We start from the raw sequence: 26,285 nt of genomic DNA on the forward strand, positions 1-26,285 counted from the left end.
AACCCTAACCCTTAACCTAATCCTAAACCTAACCCTAAACCTAAACCTAACCCTAAACCTAACCCTAACCCTAAACCTAACCCTAAACCTAATCCTAAACCTAACCCTAACCCTTAACCTAATCCTAAACCTAACCCTAAACCTAATCCTAAACCTAACCCTAACCCTTAACCTAATCCTAAACCTAACCCTAACCCTAAACCTAATCCTAACCCTAACCCTAACCCTAAACCTAACCCTAACCCTAATCCTAACCCTAACCCTAACCCTTAACCTAATCCTAAACCTAACCCTAACCCTAAACCTAACCCTAAACCTAACCCTTACCTTAACTTGAATCGGCTTGCTTTCAAAGCGCTATTTAAAGCGCCCTTCTTTCTCCGCGCTCGCTGTTGTCGCCCTGCTGATGACGTCAGCGACGCGGTTTAATCGGGCGCTCTTTAGTCGAGCGCGGTTTTGTCGTGCCACGGATCCCGAAGGGTCTCGGCAGAGTATTGTGGGTGTGGTTGTTGGCCGAGAGAGGAAGGCCTGGCCATACCACGTTTTTCCCCCCCAGATGTGGACGAGTGTGCCGACAACGTCAACCTTTGTGAGAACGGGCAGTGCCTCAACGCCCCCGGGGGCTACCGCTGCGAGTGCGAAATGGGATTCAACCCCACCGACGACAGCAAGGCTTGCCAAGGTGAGCTGATTCGGGAACTGGATAAGAGGAAGGGTCGCGGGGATTGGGTGTTCGTGAAAAGGAAGATGATGATGCCAGACTGGGCTCAACTCGGTCCTTTCGCAAAGAAATTCCGCTAAAATCTTCTCGCTAAAAGACAGGCGGTTACAATGCAGCAAAGCCAGAACTCCGAATGTTCCCGCGGAGATTCCCGGTTAAATGCCTACGAAGATTCTCGGTCATCCAGGTGACGCTTGTCCCAACGGTGTTTTTCCCAGAGGCAGCCGGACTTCTTTTGGGTTTTTTTTTTTCTCTGAAGAGGTTTCGCCTCTCATCCAAGAAGCTTCTTCAGCTCTAGGACAGTGTTTCTCAACCTTGGCAACTAGAAGATGTCCGGACTTCAACTCCCAGAATTCCCCAGCCAGCGAATGCTGGCTGGGGAATTCTGGGAGTTGAAGTCCAGATATCTTCAAGTTGCCACGGTTGAGAAACACTGTCCTAGACACTGAATTGTTTATACGCGAATGCTGGCTGGGGAATTCTGGGAGTTGAAGTCCGGACATCTTCAAGTGGCCACGGTTGAGAAACACTGCTCTAGGAGACGGTCAGAACTGAAGACGCTTCCTGGAGGAGAAACGAAACGTCTTCCAAGAAAACCAGAAAGTCCCGTTGCCTCTTGGGAAAAGCATTTTTGGGGGATTCCCTAGTTAACTTTCCCTTTCCCGCTCCACTCGCCCTGTTATCTCCCCCGTTGTCCAGTCATATTCAAGGAAGATGTCCCTGCAAAGGTCCGACAGATGGAGATAGACCTCCGTGGCCGTGGGATGTCTCTGGACAACAACAGAGGTTGCATTTGGTTTCGCTTCCTTCCCCCCAAGGAAGGCAGCTCTGACAGGCTGACAGCAGCCTTCCAATAGTTGAGGTGCTCCCACAAAGAAGAGGGGGGGGGTCAACCTCTTCTCCAAAGCCCCCGAAGGCAGGACGAGAAGCAACGGATGGAAACTAATCAAGGAGAGAAACACCTTAGAACTAAGCGGAAACTTCCTAACCGTGAGGACAATTAGTCAGGAGAACGAGTTATCCGCAGAGGTCACTGGAGATTTTTAAGAAAGAGACCAGACAACCGTTTGTCCCAAATGATATGTGGTTTCCTGCCTAAGCAGGGGGTTGGACTAGAAGACCTCCAAGGTCCCTTCCAGCTCTCTTATGCTTTTAAACTTCTCAAAAGTTGAGCCAGGCTGTTGGTGGGCCTGGGAATGAGACGTGGGTCTGATCTAGTCTAGGGAAGAGAAGGACCAGGGGAGGCAGGATGCCAGTCTCCCAATATTTGAGGGGCTGCCACAGAGAGGAAGGGGGGGGGTCAATCTATTCTCCAAGACACCCGAAGGAATAATGGAGGGAGAGATTCAACCTGGAAATAAGGGAGAACTTTCTGAGCGTGAGAGCCATCAACCCATGGAAATGAAGTTGCCTTCGGAAGTGGTGGGAGCTTCATCCCGGGAGGCTTTCAAGGAGAGATTGGATGGGAATTTGTTGAGGTTTTAAGCCACCAAAATCCGCCCTCTTTCCTCTCAGATATTGATGAATGCACCTTCCAAAATATCTGCGTCTTTGGCACCTGCCAGAATCTGCCCGGAATGTTCCGCTGCGCCTGTGACGATGGATATGAGTTGGACAGGAGTGGCGGCAACTGCACAGGTGAGCTGGAAGGAGCCATCCCCACTACAGGTAGTAGCTCTCTTTATCTCTTCTCTTCTATTCCATTTTATTGTCTTCCATTCCATTCAATCTAGTCTTCTATTCCATTCCATTCCTATGTTATGTTCTCTTCTCTTCTCTTCCATTCTCTTACATTCCATTCCATTTCTTCCATTCTATTCTATTCTATTCTCTATATTCTATATTCCATTCCATTCTATTGTCTTCCATTCCATACAATCTATTCTTCTATTCAATCTATTCTATTCTATTCTCTCTATATTCTATTCTATTCCATTCAATCTTATTCTCCTATTCTATTCCATTCCATTCCTATGTTCTCTTCTTTTCTCTTTTCTTCTATTCCATTCTATTCTTACATTCCATTCCATTGTCTTCCATTCAATTCTATTCTATTCTCCATATTCTATATTCCATTCCATTCTATTGTCTTCCATTCCATTCAATCTTATTCTTTTATTCTATTCTATTCCATTCCATTCCATTCTATTCCTCTGTTCTGTTCTGTTCTCTTCATTCTATTATCTTACACTCCATTCCATTGTCTTCCATTCAATTCTATTCTATTCTCCATATTCTATATTCCATTCCATTCTATTCCATTCTATTGTCTTCCATTCCATTCAATCTTATTCTTTTATTCTATTCCATTCCATTCTATTCCTCTGTTCTGTTCTGTTCTCTTCATTCTATTATCTTACATTCCATTCCATTGTCTTCCATTCAATTCTATTCTATTCTATCCTCCATATTCTATATTCCATTCCATTCTATTCCATTCTATTGTCTTCCATTCCATTCAATCTTATTCTTTTATTCTATTCCATTCCATTCCTATGTTCTGTTCTGGTCCAGTCCGGTCTATTCTATTCTGAAAATTCCTCCCCTCCCTCCTTCCCCCAGACGTCCCTGCCTTTGTTGAGGGTCTTCCTCCCTGCCCATTCCTCTCTTGCAAACACAGACCAAGGGGATTGCCACGGCAGCATTCCCAGTGCCCGCAGTTGCCAAGGACGTGACCCCATATCAGCCGTTCCCAGGCAGGCTTTCAATCCTTTCCCTGCCTCTCTCCGACAGACATCAACGAGTGTGCCGATCCCGTGAACTGCATCAACGGCCTTTGCGTCAACACGCCAGGCAGCTACCTCTGCAACTGCCCTCAGGACTTCGAGTTGAACCCCACCGGAGTGGGGTGTGTGGGTAAGGAGGAGCCCCACGGGGGTCTCCGGGCGGTGTCCATAGGCAGCTCCACCACGCGGTGCCGTCCATATCATTATTTTATTCCATAAACTTATATGAGCCACAGTGGCGCAGTAGTTAGAGTCCAGTACTGCAGGCGACTTCTGCTGACTGCCGGATGCCTAAAATTTGGCAGTTCAAACCTCACCAGGCTCAAGGTTGCCTCAGCCTTCTGTCCTTCTAAGGTCAGTAAAAAGAGGACCCAAATTGTTGGGGTCAATAGGCTGACTCTGTAAGCCGCTTAGAGAGGGCTGGAAAGCACTGGGAAGCGGTATATAAGTCTAAGGGCTATTGCAAAGGATTCTCAAAGTCCCAATTTATGAAGAGAGCCACGTTGGCACATCTGGGAAAAACCCGAATCTGAAAGCTTCCCGGTTTTCCCCACCCAGCTGAAAGTTCAAGATCTTTCCCCCACCCCCCACCCACCAGTCCATCCCATGGTCCAATCTTCCATCTTCCACCCATCCAGTTCCGGTCAGGTGCAGAGGTGCAGAGACAAAGGATGACCTTGGCTTTCTAGAAAGAATGTTGTTATGGCTACAAGCAAAATCTGTGGAGAAACCAGTTTCACTTAACCAGTGTGATTAATTTACTAACTGCAGTGATTCACTTAGCAACTGTGGCAAAGAAAAGTCGTAAAATGGGGTAAAACTCACTTAACAAACTGAAAATTTGGGTTCAGTTACAGTCGAAAATCAAGGACTATCTGTATATGCCATATAATTCTTTCCATTCAAGGAGAAGAGAGAAGTCTGTCAATCAGTGTGTCGGTCATCCTTGTATAGGATGGGTAACTTTAAGATGCATGGACTTCAAGTCCCAGAATTCTGTCTGTCTAGGGAATTCTGGGAGTTGAAGTCTGCCACCTTAAAATGGTTAAGGTTGAGAAACACTCGGCTAACAGATGACATGACGGCTGTTGCATTGGGGAAAAACATAGCAATAGCAATAGCAGTTAGACTTATATACCGCTTCATAGGGCTTTCAGCCCTCTCTAAGCGGTTTACAGAGTCAGCATATCGCCCCCACAGTCTGGGTCCTCATTTCACCCACCTCAGAAGGATGGAAGGCTGAGTCAACCCTGAGCCGGTGAGATTTGAACCGCCGAACTGCAGATAGCAGTCAGCTGAAGTGGCCTGCAGTACTGCACCCTAACCACTGCGCCACCTCGGCTGATCTATCCCAGAAAGAATTCCCACCCCACCCCTATGACATGTGTTGGATACACAACTGCCTCTTGTATGCATCCTTGGACCTAAAGTCCCCTGAATGTCATCTAACTAACAATCTGAACTGGGCTCTCCACACGTCATCCCTTAATGAAGCGCGCAAACTAGCGCCTGCATTTCCTGCATCGGATGAGCAGGGCCCAGCTTTCTCCTTCTTGTCCTGGCCACTTTTCACAGAACCACGATCAAGAGCGTTTTAACAAATCGCATCCCTGTTTGGTTCGGTGGCAGCGGGGCCTCAGATAGAAAGTCCCTACAGAGAGTGGTGAGGACAGTGGAGAAGATCATAGGAAGCTGGATTCATGTCATTCAGGATACTGCTTATAAGCGCTGTGTGCTTAGAGCTGGAAGCATCGTTAGAGACCCCACACACTTACTCCAGGGTCTGTTTCTATTGCTCCCTTCTGGGAGGAGGTTGCAAAGTATTTCTAGCAGGATTATTAGATTATGTAACAACTTTGTTCCCTACACTATCCGTTTGGTAAACTCGCAAAATTCATTTTTCTTACCATGTAGCTGTAGACATCTGAACCAGACTGTGGTTCCTGTGTCATATAATATATGTGGCTATCAGGGGTGGGTTCTGGATTCTTTTACTCAGGGGTGCGCTTCGCATTCTGGTAGTGAAAAAATAGCTTCTGCACATGGGCGGAAACAAAAAACAAGATGGCGGCGCCTTCAGCACTGCCGATAGAACCAGTTCAGGGGAGAGGATGGCCAAGTTCTTACCTACTTGGCCAAACCGGTCTGAACTGGTAGGAGCCCACCCCTGGTGGGTATATGCATAACTTTTGCATTTATGCGTTTATTTGTTTTGTGGTGTTTATGTGGTGTCTATCGGAGGGGGCTGACCCTTGGAGAGCTGTATGCAACAAAATTTTCAATTTCATAAAATTTGTATGCCGCCCACTCCCTTGGGACTCTGGGCGGCTTACAGGTAGATAAAAAAGCATTTAAAAATTTAAGATAAAAGATACAATTATTAAAATTACACACCATCCATTCTGTCTGAGTGGGGCAGGATATTGATCAACAGCCCCAGGCCTGCCGGAACAGCCAGCTCTTGGTGGCTTTACCGAAGGCCGGGAGAGTGGGAAGGGTCCGGATCTCTACGGGTAGATCGCTCCACAGGACCGGCGCACTTACAGAGAAGGCCCTCCCCCGGGGGGCCGCCAGACGGCATTGTCCGGTCGACGGCACCTGGAGGAGGCCCAACCTGTACGATCTTGTTGGTCATTGGGAGGTAAGTGGCAGGAGGCAGTCTCTCAGGTAGCCAAGTCCTAAACCATGTAGGGCTTTAAAAGTAACGACTAGCGTTAAAATTAGTTAAAATTTCATTTTAACGTAGGCCGATGAGTGTACATTCAAAGCCACAATAAAGTTATCCCAAGTAAGTCCTCTTCCTCCGCCTCCTGCAGTTTTCCTTCACTCTCCTTCTGTCTCCCTCCCTCCCTCCCTCCTTCCCGCCCAGACACCCGAGTGGGGAACTGTTTCCTGGACACGCAAGACCGTGGCGACGGCGGGATCTCGTGCAGTGCGGAAATCGGCGTGGGCGTGACCCGGGCTTCCTGCTGCTGCTCCCTGGGCCGGGCCTGGGGGAATCCCTGCGAGCTCTGCCCGGCTGCCAACACCAGTGAGTTGTGGTGCCAGCTGTGCCACGGCTGCATCGCTGGACCGATGGATTTGCGCGGTTGATTTCCTGCGGGAGGTTTGCGGGCATTAAAGTAGCGACGCCACAAAAGTCACCCTTTAAAACGTCAAAGCGGGGGGGGGGGGCGTGTGCATGTGTGTGCCTCCACCCATAATTCTATGCACCTGCCCCCCCCATTCATGCGCACGCTCCCCCCTGCACTTCCCCCTGCTCTTGGCACATAGTGGCATGGTGGACTCGTTTTTCGCCCTCCCCAGGCTCCAGAGGCTTTCTAGAAGCCTGGGGGAGGGGCAAAAATGGCCTCCCCCTCGGGGGGGGGGGCTCCAAAGGCCAGAAATGGCCCGTATTTGGACTTCTGGTTTGCCCATTGAGCTGTTTTTCGCCCTCCAGAGGCTTCAGGGGTGCCATTGGTTCGCCATCATGGGAATAGCAGATTTGGAAAGGGACCTCGGAGGTCTTCTAGTCCCACCACCTGCTCAAGCAGGAAACCCTATCCCGAAAGATGTCGAACTTATGGCACCTTTCTGCAGGCACACCATCCATCGCTGCGGCCCAACTCCACTGTCTATGTGCACATGTGCCTCCCCCCCCACTGGCCAGCTGGTTTTTGGGTCTCTGCTGCGCATGTGCAGAGGGGTTTCTCATGCACAGAGGGGGGGGTGTTTCTCATTGCATTTGGGGGCCTCGCACAGCACCTCCGTGCCCCATTATGGGCCTTTAAAGCCTCCTGCACCAAGCTGGAACTCAAAAATGGCTGGGGGTGGGGCGCATGCAGGGGAATTGAGTGCACATGCGTGGGGGACAGGGCACATGGGGAGGGTCATGCGCATTATGTGCGCAGGTGCTTTCGGCACACAACGCAAAAAAAAAGGTTAGCTGTCACTGCACAATGGAGTGTTTAGTCTCTTCCCAACCCAAAGGTGCTTTTTTCCAAGAGGCCAATGGACTTCTCTCATCCAAGGTAGCATGGCTGACTGGGGGATTCTGGGAGTCGTAGTCCACCTGTCTTAAAGGGACCACCAAGGTTGAAATTACGATACCCCCCCATCCACCCCAAAGCCTAAACTCCATCTGGAATGCACTTCTCTCACCCTACAGCCGAATACAAGACCCTTTGTCCGGGCGGAGAAGGCTTCCGGCCGAACCCCATCACAGTCATTTTGGAAGGTAAGTCGGTAGATCACTTGGGCAGTGGGAGGAGGGGGGGAGGCGGGCTGAAAAGGATTTCTTGAGCCCACCTGAACGTTACAGACCCTCTGAAATTCAGAGCCTCTGTGGATGCCAAAACCCTTGCAAATTGAAAACACACCATGTTAGTAATGGCAGCCCTGGGGAACATTCCCCCGCTTTAAAAAGAACATTCAGAGGGCGTCGTTTTTATCGGGATGATGAACTGTGGGAAGAAGAGGCATGAAGAGAGTTGGGGGCGGGGGAGAAAGCATCCATTTTGGCTGCAGAATAAAGCAAAATATTCCATTGGATTGATCGGCGGGGTTGATCCTTTAATCAGGAGTTGGCAGCTTTTCGGATCTCGGCTGCAATTCAAATTAATTAGTCGGTTGTTTTGCAATGTTGAGGCCATTTGGGATGGAGGCTTGGAGCACATCCTGCAATTCTGATGCTATTTCTTATAGCTACTCTCCAGAAAACAAAAGCTGAAACATTTTGCCCAGAAGGTTTCAGATAATGAGAATCTGGGGCAGCCCCAAGGAAGCCGCAGAGAAAGGCGAACATTTGGGCCTCCGCCTGCCAGAAAGTCAGAAAATGCCTCCCTTGATTTTGTACGGGGTGTACATTCCGCCACCCCATACCGGTTCGGCCTGGTTCAGTTGAATTGGTAGCGCTATGCCAGTCTGGATTGCAGAACTGGCAGCGACCCAGGCTGGCCGCGCCCCCAAATGGTTTCCCGGTTGCCGCCGCTGCTGCCGCCATCTTTTTTTTAGTTTTGTGCATGCACAGAACAATTTCCACTGAACTGCGAATGCGTGCGCGATACCGGTGCGCATGAGCGAACCGGCAGTAATGTCGGCGGAAACCCACTCCTGATGGGTGGGGAGGGAATGGGGATTTTGTTGTATCCTTCCACTGTCACCCCCCACAAGGCCACGCCCCACAAAGCCACACCCACAGAACCGGTAGTAGAAAAATTTAAATCCCACCACTGCACCTCACCCTGAACAAAAGAGAAACTTTGTTCTGGATACATTCATTTCGTTTTCAAAATAACAAGAGTCCACTTATGTGCATTGATGCGTAGGTCGGGAACTGCGTGTCTTAACGCTTGCCGGAAGGAATGTCCATCTCGGTTCAGCTCCAAGAGGGAAAAAAGACTCTGGAAACATGAAGGCTGTTTGGAAAGATGGTTTAATGGTGAAAAACATGGGTTTTTCTTGGTCCTGGGCAAAAAAACCCGAGCACATGGGAGAGAGAGAGAGAGAGAGAGAGGGAGAGAGAGAGGGAGAGGGAGGGAGAGAGAGAGAGAGAGAGCGAGAGAGAGAGAGAGAGAGAGAGAGAGAGAGAGAGAGAGAGAGAGATTTACACCCTCTCCTAAGCCCTGCCTTGGAGCTTCCTGTTCCTGTGTAAGAAATGTAATCGGATTGGTTGTCAGACTCTCATGGGGCCATACAGGGGTGACTTTTGTAGGCTGTCCTGAATCCCAAGCTTGGTTGAATCTTGCTGGGTGATGTAACCTCCCCAGGTGCCACGTGGTGAGTTCTGTGGGTAGATGGGCAGATGGCTAATCCTATCATGCCTTTTGGTTTGGTAAGTAGGTTGGCACCAGCCTTTCCGGGACTATTAGCAAGGGTGGGGGGCTGCTTCCAAGAGCATGTTTCTCCTTTTCTCCTCCAGGGAGGTAGAATATTCTGCCTTTTTAATATTTCCTAAAATATTTCATTTTTCTAGGAGAGGGAGGGGTGGCTGCTAACTTCCTACACGTTAAAAAAAAATCATATAATATAGAGAAATAATAATATAATCTAAAGAAGCATACAATCATTACAAAAATGAAACGTGCGTGTAGGGCAGTCCTCGACGTACAACCACCAAATTTCCGTGGCTAAGCTAGTTTTGCCTCATTTTACGACCTTTCCTGCCATGGTTGTTAAGTGGATCGCTGCACTCATTAAGCTAGCCACGCGGCCGTTAAGCGAACCCAGCTTCCCCCGTTGACTTTGCTCATCAGAAGGTTGGAAAAGGGGGTGGCGTGACCGCCATAAATTTGAGTCAGTTCCCAAGTGACCATGGGGGTGCTACAACAGTCGTAAGTGTGAAAAATGGACATAAGTTGGGTTTTTCAGGGCCGTTGTAACTTTGAACGGTCACTCAATGAACTTGTATATCGAGGACTGCCTATCACAATAAAAGCGTGCTAAAATATCGGGGCACTTGGTACCATGTCCAAGAATTTTACGAAACAAATTGCAGCTTCCTGCAAAAAACACCTGTGAAATTGCAAAAAAACTAAAAACTAAAAAATATATTTTAAGAAGGAACTTGGTTGATACCTAGGACGCTGGCAGAAGCCCGTATCAACAATCACCACCAGTCAATGGTATTTGTGACGCATTTTTAAATGTTCAATTGACTGAGTTTCAAGTTTAATGAATAAAAGAGATAATAATAATAATCTGTAACACCTTCAAACATCCAGATTTCCCTATCTCAGGTTCTTGCTGATAACTCAATCAGCAGACAAAAATGCTCAGCCCGGTCTGAACATCTGGCTGACTGTGTGATTAATGATGATGATGATGATGATACCAAATCTCAAGCCAACATGGCAAGCTAAACCATCTACTATATATGGATGTCTTAGAAATGTATGCAAAAAAAACCCACTGAGCTTAAATCTTTGGAAAACTTTGGAATCAGCAAAAATGTCTGTACATTTTTGAAAGCAAATATGCAAAAATGGAAAACAGTTTTAACAGCGAACGGGGAGAACCTTGATGAAGTCAACATCAGACAAGGAATCATCCAGGGGGACTCACTTTCACCACTACTGTTCAACGTCACATTAATTCCACTGACAATAATCCTACGAAACACAAAACTGGGATACCAAATCTCAAGCCATTTGGCAAGATAAACCATCTACTATACACGAATGACTTAAAAATGTATGCGAAAAGCCCCACTGAACTTAAATCAATACTCAACACAGTTGAACTGTTCAGCAGTGACATCAAAATGAACTTTGGACTTGAAAAATGTGCTATATCAGCGTTTCTCAACCTTGGCAACTTGAAGATGTGTGGACTTCAACTCCCAGAATTCCCCAGCCAGCTTTGCTGGCTGGGGAATTCTGGGAGTTGAAGTCCACACATCTTCAAGTTGCCAAGGTTGAGAAACACCATGCTATATTATCCATACGGCGAGGAAAAATGGAAAGAACAGAAGGAATAGAACTGGGAAATGGAAATATAGTGAAAGCATTAGCAAAGAATGATGGTTACAAGTACCTAGGCATATTGGAAGCAGATAACATATTGAATGGAAAAGTCAAAGAATCAATGCAAAAGGAATACATCAGGAAGGTCCGCAAAATATTAAAGCTGAATGCTGGAAACATAATTAAAGCCATTAATACATGGGCAGTTCCAGTGATATGCTACTCAGTTGGTATCATCAACTGGATTTTGGCTGAACTGGAAAACTTGGACAGGAAAACGTGCAAACTTTTGAATATGTACCACGCTTTACATCCACGAAGTGGTATTGTCGGGTTGCACCTGCCAAGAAAAATAGGGGGCAGGGGGCTATTGCAAATCCATCAAACTGTAGAAGAAAAATGAAGTTTGAATGATTCTGTGAACCAAAGTACAGGAAAATTGCTGCAGACTGTGAAAACGGAGAACAGCATAAAAACAACAGAAACAAAGACAGAATACAAGGAAAAGCAGCTGGACGACAGATTAAATAGATGGAAAACCAAAGCTTTGCATGGACAGCACTTGAAAAACATTGAAGGAAAATGTGATGACAACTTGACGTGGACATGGCTTAAGATGGGAACCATCAGGAAAGAAACGGAAGGTTTAATCCTGGCTGCTCAAGAACAATCACGACAAACTAAGGCCATGAAAGCGAAGATACAAAAATCCACTGACTACCCAAATTGCCAACTTTGCAATAACAAAGTCAAATCTGTTTCACATTTAATGTGTGAATGCAGCAAAATCGCACAAACTGATTACAAAGCTAGACCCGACCGAGTTGCTAAATTAATCCACTGGTCATTATGTAAAAAGTACGACTTAACTGTATCCAAAAAGTCATGGGAGCACAAAGTGGAAAAAGTTACCAAAAATGAGAAGGTGAAGATCTCGTGGGACTTTCGAATACAAACGGATCGTCATTTGGAGCACAACACGCCAGATATCACAGTTGTAGAGGGCCGAAGCGTACACAATTTATTGATATCGCTGTTCCTGGAAATGCCAGAATCGAAGAAAAATCATGAAAGACTGCGACCTGGCCATCGAAACTACCCGATTATGGATGAAACATGTAACCGTGTTACCCATTGTCATCAGGGCACTTGGTACCACGTCCAAGAATTTTACAAAAAAATTATGTAAACATTTTTACATCCTGAAATTGTAGCTTCCTGCAATAACACCAGCGGAACTGCAAAAAACCGCTGCTCGGAACATTGTATATTTTAAGGAGGTCCTTGATTGATATACCCGGGACTCTGGCAGCAAACCGTATCAACCATTAACACCAGTCAATGGTATTTGTGACACACCTTTAAATGTTCAGTTGTCTGAGTTTTGTGTTTCATGAATAAAAGAGGTAATAATAATAATTCCGTTGACTGAGTTTCATGTTTAAGGAATAAACTATATAATAATAAAAATATGTGGACTGCATTTGTTAAATTAATTAATGATTATTATTTATTATTAAAAAGAATGATGAACACACATACTGTTCTCCATTTGTGTCTTCGCACTAATTTTCTCTGCAATCCCATTTGTGGGGACAGAGAGAGAGAGAGAGAGAGACCCATTCTCCACTGTCCGTCCGTCCCCCCTCAAAAAAGTCAAATCCTTGATCTCCCTTTCCTCTCTCTGACAGATATAGACGAGTGCCAGGAGCTGCCAGGCCTTTGCCAAGGTGGCAATTGCGTCAACACCTTTGGGAGTTTCCAGTGTGAGTGTCCCCCGGGCTATTACCTGAATGAGGACACCCGTATTTGCGAAGGTGAGTCTGTGGGGAAAGGGGCGTATGTACCCATTGCAGCCCGCGGACTCTCCCGACCCATCCGCTTAGAATAGGGTCTCCTAACCGTGATCCCTTTAAGACGGATGGACTTCATCTCCCAGAATCCCCCAGCCCCCTGTTTACTGTTGTGGCCCAGCAGGTGCCGTTGGAGCTGCCACCAGACTCCGACAGCGAGGGGCCCTCTGAGTCGGCTCTGGAGGATGTGGAGGACCCTGGACAGGGTTCCGACTCTGAGCAGGGCGCAGAGAGGCTGGTTGGCCACCAGGAGGCACTTGAGCCTTGAACCAATGGGGAGGAGACAAGGGAGAATGATCCAGAAGCCAGTAGTGAGTTGTTCCTGGATGCACGCCATCGAAGAACTACTAGGCGTCAGGAACAATTACGCAATTACAGGAGGTGATTGTACTCAGCTGGTGGTCATTAGGCTCCTCTCCAGACTATAAAAAGACTCCTTGTGCACACGCCTCTCTTTGCAGAAGTCAACGCAGGATTGAATGTCGGAGGACATTACTGTGAGCTTGGCAGGCTGGATTGCTGCCAAGCCTTATCTGTTTGTTCTGCTTGGCTTTCAGCCACCGAGGTCTTGGTGTCTTGCTATTAAAGTACATTCCAGTTAAGCTTGTCTCGGCTTTCGTTACTGGACGGAGGAGGGGGTCAGAACAGATTACTATCTGGAAAACTAGGGAGGGTATCTTTTGAGTCGCTTCCTAAACCCTCCTTTCCATCTGCACCCTGTTATAGTTTGTCTGGGGGTCTCCCTCCTGTCTCCTGGGGTCATTTCCTCCCAGCAGGGATCCCCCCCCCCGTCTGCAGATTTCACACCCTTGTCCTGGGAGTGCTGACCAACTGACCTTCTTTTGGCCCCCGTTCTCACAAGCTTTGATATTTCCCTTCCAGACATCGATGAGTGCTCTGCCCACATCGGCATTTGCGGGCCGGGGACCTGTTACAACACGCTCGGCAACTACACCTGTGTGTGCCCCCCGGAGTACATGCAAGTCAATGGAGGGAACAACTGTATGGGTACGAACAGCCCTGCAGGGTGGGCTGAAAAGGGAGGAGAGGGGCCAATGGGGTGAGGGAGCAATCAGCCCCAGTCTCCTACAGGGGCTGGACGGCCCTCCGGGCAACTCAGCTGGAAAGCTAGGGTGAGGGACCCATGGACTAACCTAGCTATTAAAAGATAGACTGCCCTTATCTCTGGAGGTTCCACGTCAAACAGAGAGAAGAGGAGAATATTGTGGTTTTGGCTTTTTCTTTTCTTCAAAACTGAGAGACTTTTTAAATAAGGTCTCAAAGGGATCAGAATCCATCCATCCATGTTCTCGCCTCCAGTGGTGGTCAGCCCAAGGAGCTTCAGGAAGACCCCGAGTTGGGCATGAAGGCAATCACATCTCAGATGCTGATTTTATTGTCCCCCAGCCCATAGTTCAAATCCAGAGTTTAGCTGGAGAAAAAGAGAGGGGTTTGCATGGATGAGTGGGTGGGTGGGTGGGTGGGTGGGTGGGTGGGTGGGTGGGTGGATGGATGGATGGATGATAGATAGATAGATAGATAGATAGATAGATAGATAGATAGACAGACAGACAGACAGACAGATAGATAATAGTGATAGTGATAGATAGTGATAGAGTGATAGATAAAAGAGAGAGGAAAATATGGATGGATGGGTGGATGGATGGATGGATGGATGGATGGATGGATGGATGGATGGATAGATGATAGATAGATAGATAGATAGATAGATAGATAGATAGATAGATAGATAGATAGATAGATAGATAGATAGTGATAGTGATAGATAAGAGAGAGGAAAAGATGAATGGATGGATGAATGGATGGATGGATGGATGGATAGATAGATAGATAGATAGATAGATAGATAGATAGATAGATAGATAGATAGATAGATAGATAGATAGTGATAGTGATAGATAAGAGAGAGGAAAAGATGGATGGATGGATAAATGGATGGATGGATAGATAGATAGATAGATAGATAGATAGATAGATAGATAGATAGATAGATAGATAGATAGATAGATAATAGTGATAGAGTGATAGATAAAAGAGAGAGGAAAATATAGATGGATAGATGGATGGATGGAGGAAGAAGGATAGATAATGATAGGTGGGTAGGTAGGTAGGGTGATAGAACTGATAGATTAGAGGGAAAGATGATTTGGATAGATGATTTGTAGATGAGAGGGAGAGAGAGAGAGAGAGAATAGATGGAGAGAGAGAGGCCCTCCAGAAGTAGAAAATAGGTAGATAAATAGAAAAATCAGACAGACAGACAGACAAAGAGATGTAGATAGATGATAGACTGACAGACAGTTACACAGACAGATAGGAAATAGGTAAGTAGATGATAAGTAAATAGCAATAGAAATAGAGACCGACAGAGATCTTAGCAGGTCTTAATGGGGGCACTTCTTAAAACGTCTCAGCTCCTCCCAAACGGGCTTTGCCAAAGTGAGGCGGGTGGGGCGGTGGCCTTTGGGGCGGTGGGTGGGGCCTCTTCGCCCACTGACGTCCCCCGTCTGCCTTCCTTTCAGACATGCGGAAGAGCCTCTGCTACCGGAACTACAACGACACCTGTGAGAACGAGCTCTCCTTCAACATGACCAAGAAGATGTGTTGCTGCTCTTACAACATTGGCAAGGCCTGGAACAAGCCCTGCGAACCCTGCCCCACGCCGGCCAGCTGTGAGTGGGCCCACTACCCCTTCGCCTCTGTGACGTCCTTAAGCCGGACATCGTGGCTGCCAAGTGAATCCGCAGTCGTTAAGCAAACACTTTGTTCGTTAAGTGAGCCCATTGCTCACGGGGAGGAGTTTTTCCTAAAAAAAAAAAAACAGCACGAACTGCTAAAGTGTGGTCACATGACCTGGGTGTCAGGTTTCCAAAAAATGCCCTAATTGATTCATGAGTATCGCAAACAGCCTCTCCTGGGTTGTGGAGGCCCTCCAGAAAATGGGCCTGTTTCCGAACTTCCGGAACTTCTGGTAGACCCATTTTTCGCCCTCCCAAGGGTCCAGAGGTTTTCCCTGAGCCTCTGGGAGGGCAAAAATATCCTCCCGCCAGGCTCCGGAGGCCTTCCGTAAGCTGGAAACGGGCCCGTTTACGGACTTCCGGAACTTGCGGTAGGCCCATTTTTCGCCCTCCCAGAGCCATCGCGCAGGCCCGGTACTTACCTGGCATGATGAACAGGCCACGTGGAGACTCCGGGGAGGGGAGGGGTGGGCAGGGCCAGCCGGTCCTCGGAACAACTGTTTCGACGAACCAGATGCAAAATAGCAATAGCAATAGCAATAGCAGTAGACTTATATACCGCTTCATAGGCCTATCAGGCCTCTCTAAGCGGTTTACAGAGAGTCAGCATATTGCCCCCAACAATCTGGGTCCTCATTTTACCCACCTCGGAAGGATGGAAGGCTGAGTCAACCCTGAGCCGGTGAGATTTGAACCGCTGACCTGCTGATCTAGCAGTAGCCTGCAGTGCTGCATTTAACCACTGTGCCACCTTGGCTCAGCACCTGGTTCGCTTGAAACAGTCCGAACTGGCTGAATCTCAGACCTTCGGAACTGGATTGTAAGTACCTTTTGGTCCTCATAATTTCAACCCTAATCCTAACCTTAAGACATTATCCGTGCCAGAAGGGAGTAGAGTTTGCTCTCTGTTTCTGTTCTAGTTGCCTGCCCTGTCATGGTTTCGATGATTCCTTGATTGCGCTTTTCAACTGTTGATACTTGATTAGGGTATTGTTTGCTTCTGGATCGTCACTCTGATGTTAATCCTGGTTTTAAACCCTACTTATCTGCATGCTGATTGCTGGCAAGGAGGCGTTTTGTCCTTTTAGTTTCCTCCTGGGCCATATCTCTTGAAGGGCATGTAGATGTTGTCAACCTCTATGTGCTTGTCGATGGCTGATTTCATGATGGCTGATCCCTGTTGCCGAGAAAACAGCCCAGTTCAGAGAGCACCAATGACCCCATCGTTCAACCCCGAGCTACGAACATTCTCATCTATCTACACCTGAGTTGCTCAATGTCTAGGGAGATCCTCAGCCATCTAGGCTATGGTGGTATCAAGGCTGCTTTTTCAAGAGGCAACTGGACTTCCTTGTTTTTTTCTTTGAAGGCGTTTCGCTCCACATCCAAGAAGCTTCTTCAGCTCTGGCTGGATTGTGGGGAAGGATTTATATTCCTTGCATTCTTCTAGAAAGTTGTTGAGGCCACCTGGAGGTTTACCTGTGTTCTCAGGGTCACCTGAGTGGGGCAAATGGGGGTGGAGCCTTCTTGGAACTGCTGAAAGGACTCCTGTGTTGTAGACCGGAGGTAGATGATGTTGTATCCCTCTGTCTCTGTTGAGAGAGGGCAGTTCAGTTTTGACATGGATGGTCTCTTTGACCCCTCTTTCAAACCAGTGGACCTCTCGTCCACAATCTGGACTTTGCTGTCTTCAAAAAAGTGGACTTTGTCTTTTGAATGCAGATGGATTGCTGAATCTAGTTCTGGTGGGTTTGTTCTCCTATGTTATGCGGTGGGTTTATGAAGTGGTTGTTTTGTTTCGTGGCACGACAAAACCGCGCTCGACTAAAGTGCGCCCGATTAAAGTGCGTCACTGACGTCATCAACAGGGCGACAACAGCGAGCGCGGAGAAAGAAGGGCGCTTTAAATAGCGCTTTGAGAGCAAGCTGATTCAAGTTAAGGTAAGGGTTAGGTTTAGGGTTAGGTTTAGGGTTAGGTTTAAGGTTAGGTTTAGGGTTAGGTTTAGGGTTAGGTTAAGGGTTAGGTTTAGGGTTAGGTTTAGGATTAGGTTTAGGATTAGGTTTAGGGGGGTTAGGTTTAGGTTTAGGGGTTAATTTTAGGTTTAGCGTTTACAGCGTGCTTTTTTCTCGGCGCTGTTGTCGCGCTGTGATGATGTCAGCTACGCGGTTTCGTTGAGCGCCCTTTAGTCGAACGCGGTTTTGTGGTGGAACCGTTTTGTTTCCCCAATGCCCAGACCTGTACAGGGCTCACTGCATTGTCCTGCACGGGCCACTATGCTCAGTGTGTGTCTGAGTGTTGTATCCTTGGGGTGGAGAAGATTCTGCCTTTGTGTCCACATATGTTGCGTGGGCTGAAGATCCTCTTGAGCTTTTCAGATATCATTTTTGCCTCAGGTCCTTCCAGGAAATGCCTCTGGAGAAACATGACCAAGTCTTTCTTTTCTAGCTGAATACCAGATCCTGTGCGGCAACCAGGCGCCCGGCTTCATCATCGACATCCACACAGGGAAACCAATTGGTGAGTGTACCCCAAATTCCGTGTGGCCCATCACTGCTATCTTTGCATGGAGGCTGATGTTTGTGTCGGTGCTTCAATCCAACCTAAATACTAAACTAAGAAGAGTTTATAAGAAAAACAAAAACTCTGTTTGTACTTTTAATTTTTTTTTCCTTCAGATTTTCTTTTTAAGATGAATGATCCAATCTCTTAATGCAAAACTTTGTTGAGTACATCATTTCGGCACAGAATGAAAGCAAAACCAGCTCTGGCTTTCTGTATACAACCAATTTTGTTGTATTTAAGTACAATGACAATAAAGATTATACTTATTCCCGTGCAATTCAATATAATTAAAGTATAGAATCCTCCCTCCCTCCTATTAGTGCAGGTTGCATTGTCCAGTTGAGCGTCACAACGTTGTTGTGAGAAGATGTCTCGCAAGTCTGGCAAACACTTGCTGATGTAACCTTGATTCTCAGGCTTGATTGCTTGATGTTTATAGTCCCCATTTCAATTCCCTCTCCCGCCCTCCAGTCTGAATACACTTCGAAGCTTGAAACAAGACAGAAATGTAAACATATTTAAATATAGTAGCTGGAGCAGTGGGGTTGCGCAGTTAGGCAGAACATACAACTGTAGTTGATTGGTTGGAGGGGGCTGGCTAATGTGTGAGGCAATCTGCACTATAATTGGTTGCTGTGGGTGTGCAGGGGGAGTTTCCCTGTTTTCCCGCCTTTTTCTTTTCTGTGTGATGTATACCGTTTAGATTTACCTCATGATGTTCCTGTGTTCCTGGCTATATTGTCTGCTCATGCATGAGGCAATCTGCACTGTGATTGGTTGCTCTGGGAGTAAAGGGGGAGTTTCCCTTTTTCCCCGCCTTTTTCTTTTGTGCGCCTTGTGTGCTCTGGGATTTACCTCATGATGCTCCTGTTTGCCAGACTGTCTAGTTTGCTCCATATATTGATATAAAATATATTCATTTATATAAAACTATGAGTTTGTTTCAGCATCTCTGACTTTATTTGGACACCGGCAACGCAATTAATTCCCTGACAAGAAAGCAATAAAACAACAAATACATCACCGGGAATGTTTGAATCCCACACAATTCTTTACACACTTCAGTTGATCCCATGGTTCCCACAGCTAAATGGGGGTGGAGTATCTTTTGCTCGGTTCACTGACAAATGCGCGCTCGACAAAAGCGCGCCGACAAAAAACAACGAAAACAACATAATAACCCTAACCCTAACCTTAACCCTAACCCTTATCTTAACTTAAATCGCGCTTTTTTGCGCGGTTTTGTCGGCACGTTGTTGTGGGTGCGTTTATGACATTGCGGTTTTCTTGCCACGGTTTTGTCGGTGCGCTATTGTCGTGCGCGCATTTGTCGGGTCACTCATTTGCTCATGCTCAGCCTTGTGTCACACACATCCTGCCCCCTTGAAAAGAAGGTGGGGCTTCTGTCGAACTGGCCCCGCCCTCATCCAACCCCTCCCTCTTTCCATGCAGATATTGACGAGTGCAGTGAGATTCCGGCCATTTGCACCAACGGCGTCTGCATCAACCAGATCGGCAGTTTCCGCTGCGAATGCCCCATCGGCTTCAGTTATAACAACATCTTGCTGATCTGCGAAGGTCAGAGTCACGGGTGGCATTTAAGGGGGTTTGTGTGAACTTTTCACCTCCAAAGGAAATTGTGACAAGCAGGATAAAGATGGTGAATGGATTGGGTGAATGGTGATACAGGAAAGAAGAAACGACTGGGGAGATACAGCCGCATCTGCCATGAATATCATTTAATTTCTTTGTAAATACTGGTAGTCCTTGCTTAGCGACAGCCATCGGGACCGACCTCTCCATTGTTAAGTGGTACAGTTGAAAAGAGCAATGTCTTGGGATTGCTCCAACTGAACGATAGCAGTTGCATCCGTTCTGGTTGCAGTCGTTCACTGATTTCTGTGAGGGCCATTTGTGACTTCCCACTGGCTTCCCCATTGACTGTACTTGGGGGAAGCTGGCAAGGAAACTCATTGACGGTGACCACACAATGGACGGACATTGTGATGGCTGCAGCTATAGGTAGTCCTTGACCTACAGCCACAGTTGAGCCCAGAATTTATGTTGCTAAGTGAGACAGTTGTTAAGTGAGTTGTGCCTGATTTTACAACCTTTCTTGCCACAAGTGAATCACTGCAGTTTTTCAGTTAGCAACATGGTTGTTAACTGAATCTGGCTTCTCTGTTGACTTTGCTCGTCCGAAGGTTGCAAAAGGTGACCCCACCCAGGACACGGCAACAGTCGTAAATATGAGTCAGTTGCCCAAGCGCCTGAATTTTGATCATGTGACCGTGGGGACGATGCAGCCGTTGTAGGTGTGAAAAATGGTCACTAAATGAACCTTTGTAAGTCGAGGGGTACCTATATCGTAGGTCTCCTCATTTAGTGCCGACATAACTTCAAACTGTCGCAAAATGAATGGTTGCTAAACAAGGACTACCTATGGATTTAATGGATTCAGTTTTCAGGACAGGGGTGTCCATGTGTGTGTGGGAGGGGGCTAAAACAGTCAAAGGACAGATGTGGCTGCTCAATCAAAGTCCCCACTCTCTTCCCCCCCCCCCCCGGTTCCTCTCTCTCTCTCTCTTCTAACATGGACAATAGGCAAAAGACAAAATGGGATGTCTTTGTTACTATTTTTTTATTTTTTTTTTAATTGAAAATTTTAAAAGCTTTTATAAATATTTACCTCCCCACCCGAACCCATCTCCCCCCCAAGCCCCCCCCCAACTTCCCAGAGCAAATACGGGGTATAAATCTTTAACAATCTTCTAAAGTAAACTAGAAATATTCTAAAGTTAAAAAAAAAAAAACTTTAGCATCACCTTTCACTTGTATTTTAACTCCTCTTTCGTTGAGCTAACTTTAAACAAGTTATGTCATTCCTTGCTTCTTCAGTCGTAGGCTATCTGGAGATTCTTAGTCCCATATTTATTTTGAATATAGTCAATCCATCTTCTCCACTCCAGTTTATATCTCTCATTTGAGTGGTCCTTGAGATATGCTGATATTTTAGCCATTTCTGCTAAGTTTGTGACTTTTAATGTCCATTCTTGAATAGTAGGCAAATCTTCCTTCTTCCAATACTGCGCCACCAACAGTCTTGCTGCCGTTATTAGGTTCAAAATCAAGTTAGTCTCTATAACAGTACAATCAGTAGTTATACCTAACAAGAATAACTGAGGGGTGAACTTTATCCTCATTTTAAAAATATTTTGCATAATCCACCATATTTTTATCCAAAACGCTTTAACCTTTTTGCAAGTCCACCGTGTGATGCCTTGTGGAGAAGCCACAGTGGCAAAGATGTGGTTTTTCAATATACAGGTAGCCCCTCAGCTTATGGCCACAATGGAACCCAGAATTTATGTTGCTAGGTGAGAAATTTGCACGGTGCGTTTTGCCCCGTTTTACGATTTTTCCTGCTGCGCCTGTTACCTGAATCGCTGTAGTTGTTAAATGAGTAAGACCGTTGTTAAGTGAATCTGGCTTCCTCACTGATGTTGCTTGGCAGAAGGTTGCAAAAGGGGATCGTGTGGCACTGCGGCCGTCATAAATGCGAGTCAGTGGCCGAATTTTGATCACGTGTCCGTGGGGATGCTGCAATGGTCATAAACTGGACATGAGTTCCTTTTTTCAGTGCCGTTGTAACTACGGTCACTAAGTGAACTGTCGTAAGTCGAGGACTGCCTGTATATCAGAGCAACCTAGAGTGAGGCATGGGGTGTTCAGACCAAAATCAGGGAGACGTTTCTCCTTCTGTCTCTTGCTGACATTTTTCTTCCTCTTTTCCCGTCTCCTGGCAGACATCGATGAATGCAGCGGAGGGGAAAATCTCTGCCAACGAAACGCCGACTGCTTAAATATCCCCGGCAGTTACCGGTGTGAATGCTCTTCAGGATACAAGTTGTCGCCAAGTGGAGCGTGTGTCGGTAAGACCGGTTTGAAACCTGATCTTAAGGCGATGAAGGAGAAGCAAACGATTTTGATCGTTTCAACCAGTGACGTGCGGTGAGGTTTATGGCTGGTGAGGCACTGACACAGGAGTTTCAAATTTTTTTAGACTTGTGGACTTCAACTCCCAGAATTCCACAGCCAGGCGTGCTCAGTTCCGATTTAAAGCAACAGCATTTCCCCCCCCCCTTGCAAAATAAGTTTTCCTTCATTCTTTTTCTTCTCCCTCCCCCTCCTTCCTCCCTCCCTCCCCCCTCTCTCAAACAGACACACGCACACAGAGAAGTTGGATCCCTCTCTCACTCACTCACTCTCAAACAAACACAAACACAGAAGTTGGATTGGATATATTTTCCAATGGCTTGAAAGCAGCTCCTCTGCCATACCCCCCACCCCCCCATTCCCCTGCTGCCTTCTGATCCGAGCCTTTGATTGCAGGTGGAGCCACGTTGCCTTTTCAAACTTGTAATCAGTGAAGCTGGGCTTATATACTTTTATCCAGCTCTGTGTGTGTGTGTGTCTGTGTGTCTGTGTGTGTGTTTGAAAAGACAACGTGGCTCTGCATGCAATCAAACTTTTTGAATTCCTTCCCCCTCCCCACACATGCAGAGTTGATTTCAACTCTGCTCTTGCCTGCCCTCATGAAAATGGAAAAAAAATGTAAAAGGAGAAAGGCAAGAGCTCTGAGGTCAGACTGAGCTAGTTGCTCCCAGAGAACTCTAAAAAGCCTCTAAAAAATGCCCTCTACAGGAGGCGAGAGAACCACGTGCCTCATCTACATAAGGAATTTTTCGCCTTTTAACCCTTGCTTAACTCTGCTCAAGTGATCATAAAGATAGAGTAAAGGAGGCGCGTGGTTCTCTCACCTCCTCCTGCAGTTAAGCACTAAGCAGAGTCATCCACTGTGACTCTGGCAGCAACTACCTTGGCCTTTTTCCTTTTACATTTGTTTTTGTTTTTCATGATGACAGTGGCGAGGCCCTGCCTCCCCTGCCTCCCCTGACTGCACGTCCCTGGTTTCAATAGAAGTAATCCTCAACTTACAACCACCATTAGGACCAGAATTTTCATTGTGGTTGTTAAGTGAGTCGCACCTAATTTTTACAACCTTTATTGCCATGGTGGCTAAGGGAATCAGTGCTGCCGTGAATTGAATTCAATCACACCGTCAGGTTTCCTAAAACTGACAAGAGACTGAGGGGAGTGGAGGAACAGGGGTGAAGTTCAGCTATAACTCAAACGAGGCTCAGATCTGACTGTCTGTCAGGTTTCCTAAAAATGCCCTAATTGATTCATGAGCCTCAAGCCAAGTTTCAATAGAAAACTAGTCATTTATTTAGGAGCACCATTAGGCAAGGCTTTTTTTGCGGTCAGATCTGAGCTTTGTTTGAGTTATATCTGAACTTTACCCCTCTTCCTTCCCTCCCCTCAGTCTGTGTCATAAATCACATTCCCCAATGAGGTGCACCCCTCCCAAGCCTGCTGCGGTCATCGGAGATCCGACTCTAGCCGAAAGTATGCGTGGAATGCGTTCCCCTCCCCACCCATTTCCTCACTATGGCAACTTTAGGAGTTGACGTACATGGGCATTAAATGGATCCAGCTTCCCCCGTGGAGTCTGCTTGTCAGAAGCTGGTTGCCAAGGGCCCAAATTTTGATCCTGTGACCATTGAAAAGCTGCGACCGTCGTAAACACGAGAACCAGACAGAAGTTGCTTCTTTCAGGGCTGTTATAACTTCAGACAGTTACTAAGCGAATTGTCGTATATTGTACAGCCATCTATGCTGGCTAGGGAATTCTGGGAGTCGAAGTCCACACATCCTCAAGTAACCAAGGTTGGGAAAATAGGTTCATTTGAAATGTAGGTCCCACATTCTAAGGGTCGGAGCATCGCCCTGGGCTTTGGTCTAAGCCTAACCAGTCTCAGATTTGGGCTCGTCCTTCTTCCCGGCTTTTCTCTCTTCAAGCTAATTTTGTTGTGTTTTGTTGTGTTGCAGGCCGCAACGAGTGCCAGGAGATCCCCAACGTGTGCAGCCACGGGGATTGTGTCGACACGGAAGGGAGTTACCTGTGCATCTGTTACAATGGGTTCAAAGCCACGGGGGACCTGACCATGTGTATGGGTCAGTATCGCAGGGGTTCGACGGCCTTACGGCACGCCAGCCCCGCGGAGGCGTCTCTCCAGTTCTAGACCTGTTTTGCTAGTTCACCAGTTGTTCACAAACCAGGAAGTTCCCACCCTGTTGTAGTGCATCCTGTGTGACTTTGAGCCCATCGCCATATCAACCTACACGGAGGGGTTGACATTGGGGGGGGGTTTTCACCTTTAGGGCATTTTGTCCCAAAGGTGCTTTTTTTTAAGAGGCAACTGGACTTTCTGATTTTTCTTTGAAGACATTTCGCTTCTCATCCAAGAAGCTTCTTCAGCTCTGACTGGATGGTGGGAAATGGAAGGATGTCAGGGTTCCAAACAGCATCCAAAAGTAAATCAGAGTCCGAGGCAAAGTATTGCTCAAAGTTCCAATTTATTAAGAGAGCCATGTTGGCACATCTGGGAAAACCCGAATCTGAAAGCTTCCCAGTTTTCCCCGCCCAGTTGAAAGTTCAAGATCTTGCCCCTCCCACCCACAAGTCCATCACTTGGTCCCATCTCCCACTGCCACTCTGGCAGCTTCCCCCCATCCAGTTCCGGTCAGGTGCAGAGACAAAGGATGACCTTGGCTTTCTAGAAAGAATGTTGTTATGGCTACGTATCATCTCACTCCGTACAATCCTCCCTCCCATTTCCCCACCATACAAAATGCCTAGTAGAAGAATAGAAGGTGTGGCAGGCCAAAGACCCAAAAGAAAAGATGGCTGCAGGCCTGGCATGCTGGTCATTTGCATTATTTTGGAGAGTCGTTGAGGCCACTTGGAGGGATGCGACATCATCTATCTTTCTCCAGTCTGCAACACAATCCATTCAGCCGTTCCAAGAAGGTGTCACACCCCTTTGCACTACTCAGGTGACCCCGAGGACATAAATAAACCTCCAAGTGGCCTCAGTGACTTTCAGAAAGCGTGCAAATGACCAGTTGATACGACTCGCTGAAAGAAGTATCCCTTGGGGAGCCTGTGCGGTGACAGGAAAAATTGGAACATGGAGCCCTGGGGCTGGAAAGGACTTCAGAGGTCTTCTATTCCAACCCCCCTGCTCAAGGCAGGAGTCCTTACACCAGTGGTGGGTTCCGAATCCCGTCGCAACTGGTACGCTGCGACGGGGCCGGGCATCCACCACATGCACGTGCACACCCACCACCCGTGACGCTTCAGCTGCTCAGCGGAGCAAATGGCCCGGTTGGGTCAAATACAGCTCAGGAACGCGGCGGGTGGGTGGGCCCTCTGAAGCACCATACCGGAACGGAGCCTGCTGCTCCCTGCGGGCACCAGTACGCCTGCACCGTGGTGTACCACCCGCAACCCACCACTGCCTAACACCAACCTCACCCAATAGTTGTCCGGTCTATTTTTGAAAACCTCCAGCGATGGAGCATCCATAACATTATATGGTGGGTTTTTAAAATGGGGTGATGTTGGCCCATGACCCAACAAATGCGCGCATGACGAAACCGCGGTGCTAAAACCGTGATGTCATCAACGTGCCAACGACAGCGCGCTGACAACCGTGCGCTGACAAACGCGATTTAAGGTAAGGTAAGGTTAGGGTCAGGGTTAGTGTTAGGTTTAGAGTGCACTTCTGTCGGCGCGCTGTTGTCGGCGTGCTTCAGCGCTCATTCGTCGGCGCGGTTTAGAACTCACGGTTTTGTCACCGCAGTTTCATCGGGCGCGCTTTTGTCGGTCGCCCTTTTGTCGGTGAACCATGTTGGCCTACTTCACAGGGTTATTGTTGTAAAGGTTACTGTGGAGCCCTCTCCATGAAGTGTCACACTGATGTGATAACAGCAACAATAATAAATGCACTTTGGCCTGTGAGGTGGGTGGCCTGTAAGTTTAATAAGTAGATAATGATATCTCCCTGTCATTCTCGTGTGGGCATTTCCTCGTTCGCCTGGCAGACATCGACGAATGCGACCGTCAACCCTGCGGGAACGGCACCTGCAAGAACACGGTGGGCTCCTACAACTGTCTCTGCTTCCCGGGCTTCGAACTGACCCACAACAACGATTGCATGGGTAAGGGAGCGTGGTCGGGACCAGAGGAGGGGCCGGCTGAGCCTCTGGGAATGGTGATGCTGATCCCACACACGTCCCACCCTACTCTTCCCAC

General features: G+C 47.3%; 1 protein-coding gene across 1 annotated transcript in view; it reads left to right on the forward strand.

The window, feature by feature from the left end:
* Window positions 1-26,285, forward strand: part of FBN3 (fibrillin 3) — a 135,497-nt gene that overhangs the window by 77,128 nt on the left and 32,084 nt on the right. Inside the window, 13 exon segments of the mRNA XM_087705873.1 lie at window positions 557-682; window positions 2,237-2,359; window positions 3,455-3,577; window positions 6,317-6,478; window positions 7,595-7,663; window positions 12,581-12,706; window positions 13,625-13,750; window positions 15,286-15,435; window positions 17,948-18,019; window positions 19,517-19,642; window positions 21,871-21,996; window positions 24,017-24,142; window positions 26,075-26,191. Of these exon segments, the coding sequence (XP_087561999.1) occupies window positions 557-682; window positions 2,237-2,359; window positions 3,455-3,577; window positions 6,317-6,478; window positions 7,595-7,663; window positions 12,581-12,706; window positions 13,625-13,750; window positions 15,286-15,435; window positions 17,948-18,019; window positions 19,517-19,642; window positions 21,871-21,996; window positions 24,017-24,142; window positions 26,075-26,191 (1,572 nt within the window).

The sequence above is a fragment of the Thamnophis sirtalis genome, unplaced genomic scaffold (assembly GCF_051295495.1).
Source record: "Thamnophis sirtalis isolate CommonGarterSnake01/CBP01778 unplaced genomic scaffold, rThaSir2_p1.2 scaffold_1, whole genome shotgun sequence".
Lineage (NCBI taxonomy): Eukaryota > Metazoa > Chordata > Lepidosauria > Squamata > Natricidae > Thamnophis > Thamnophis sirtalis.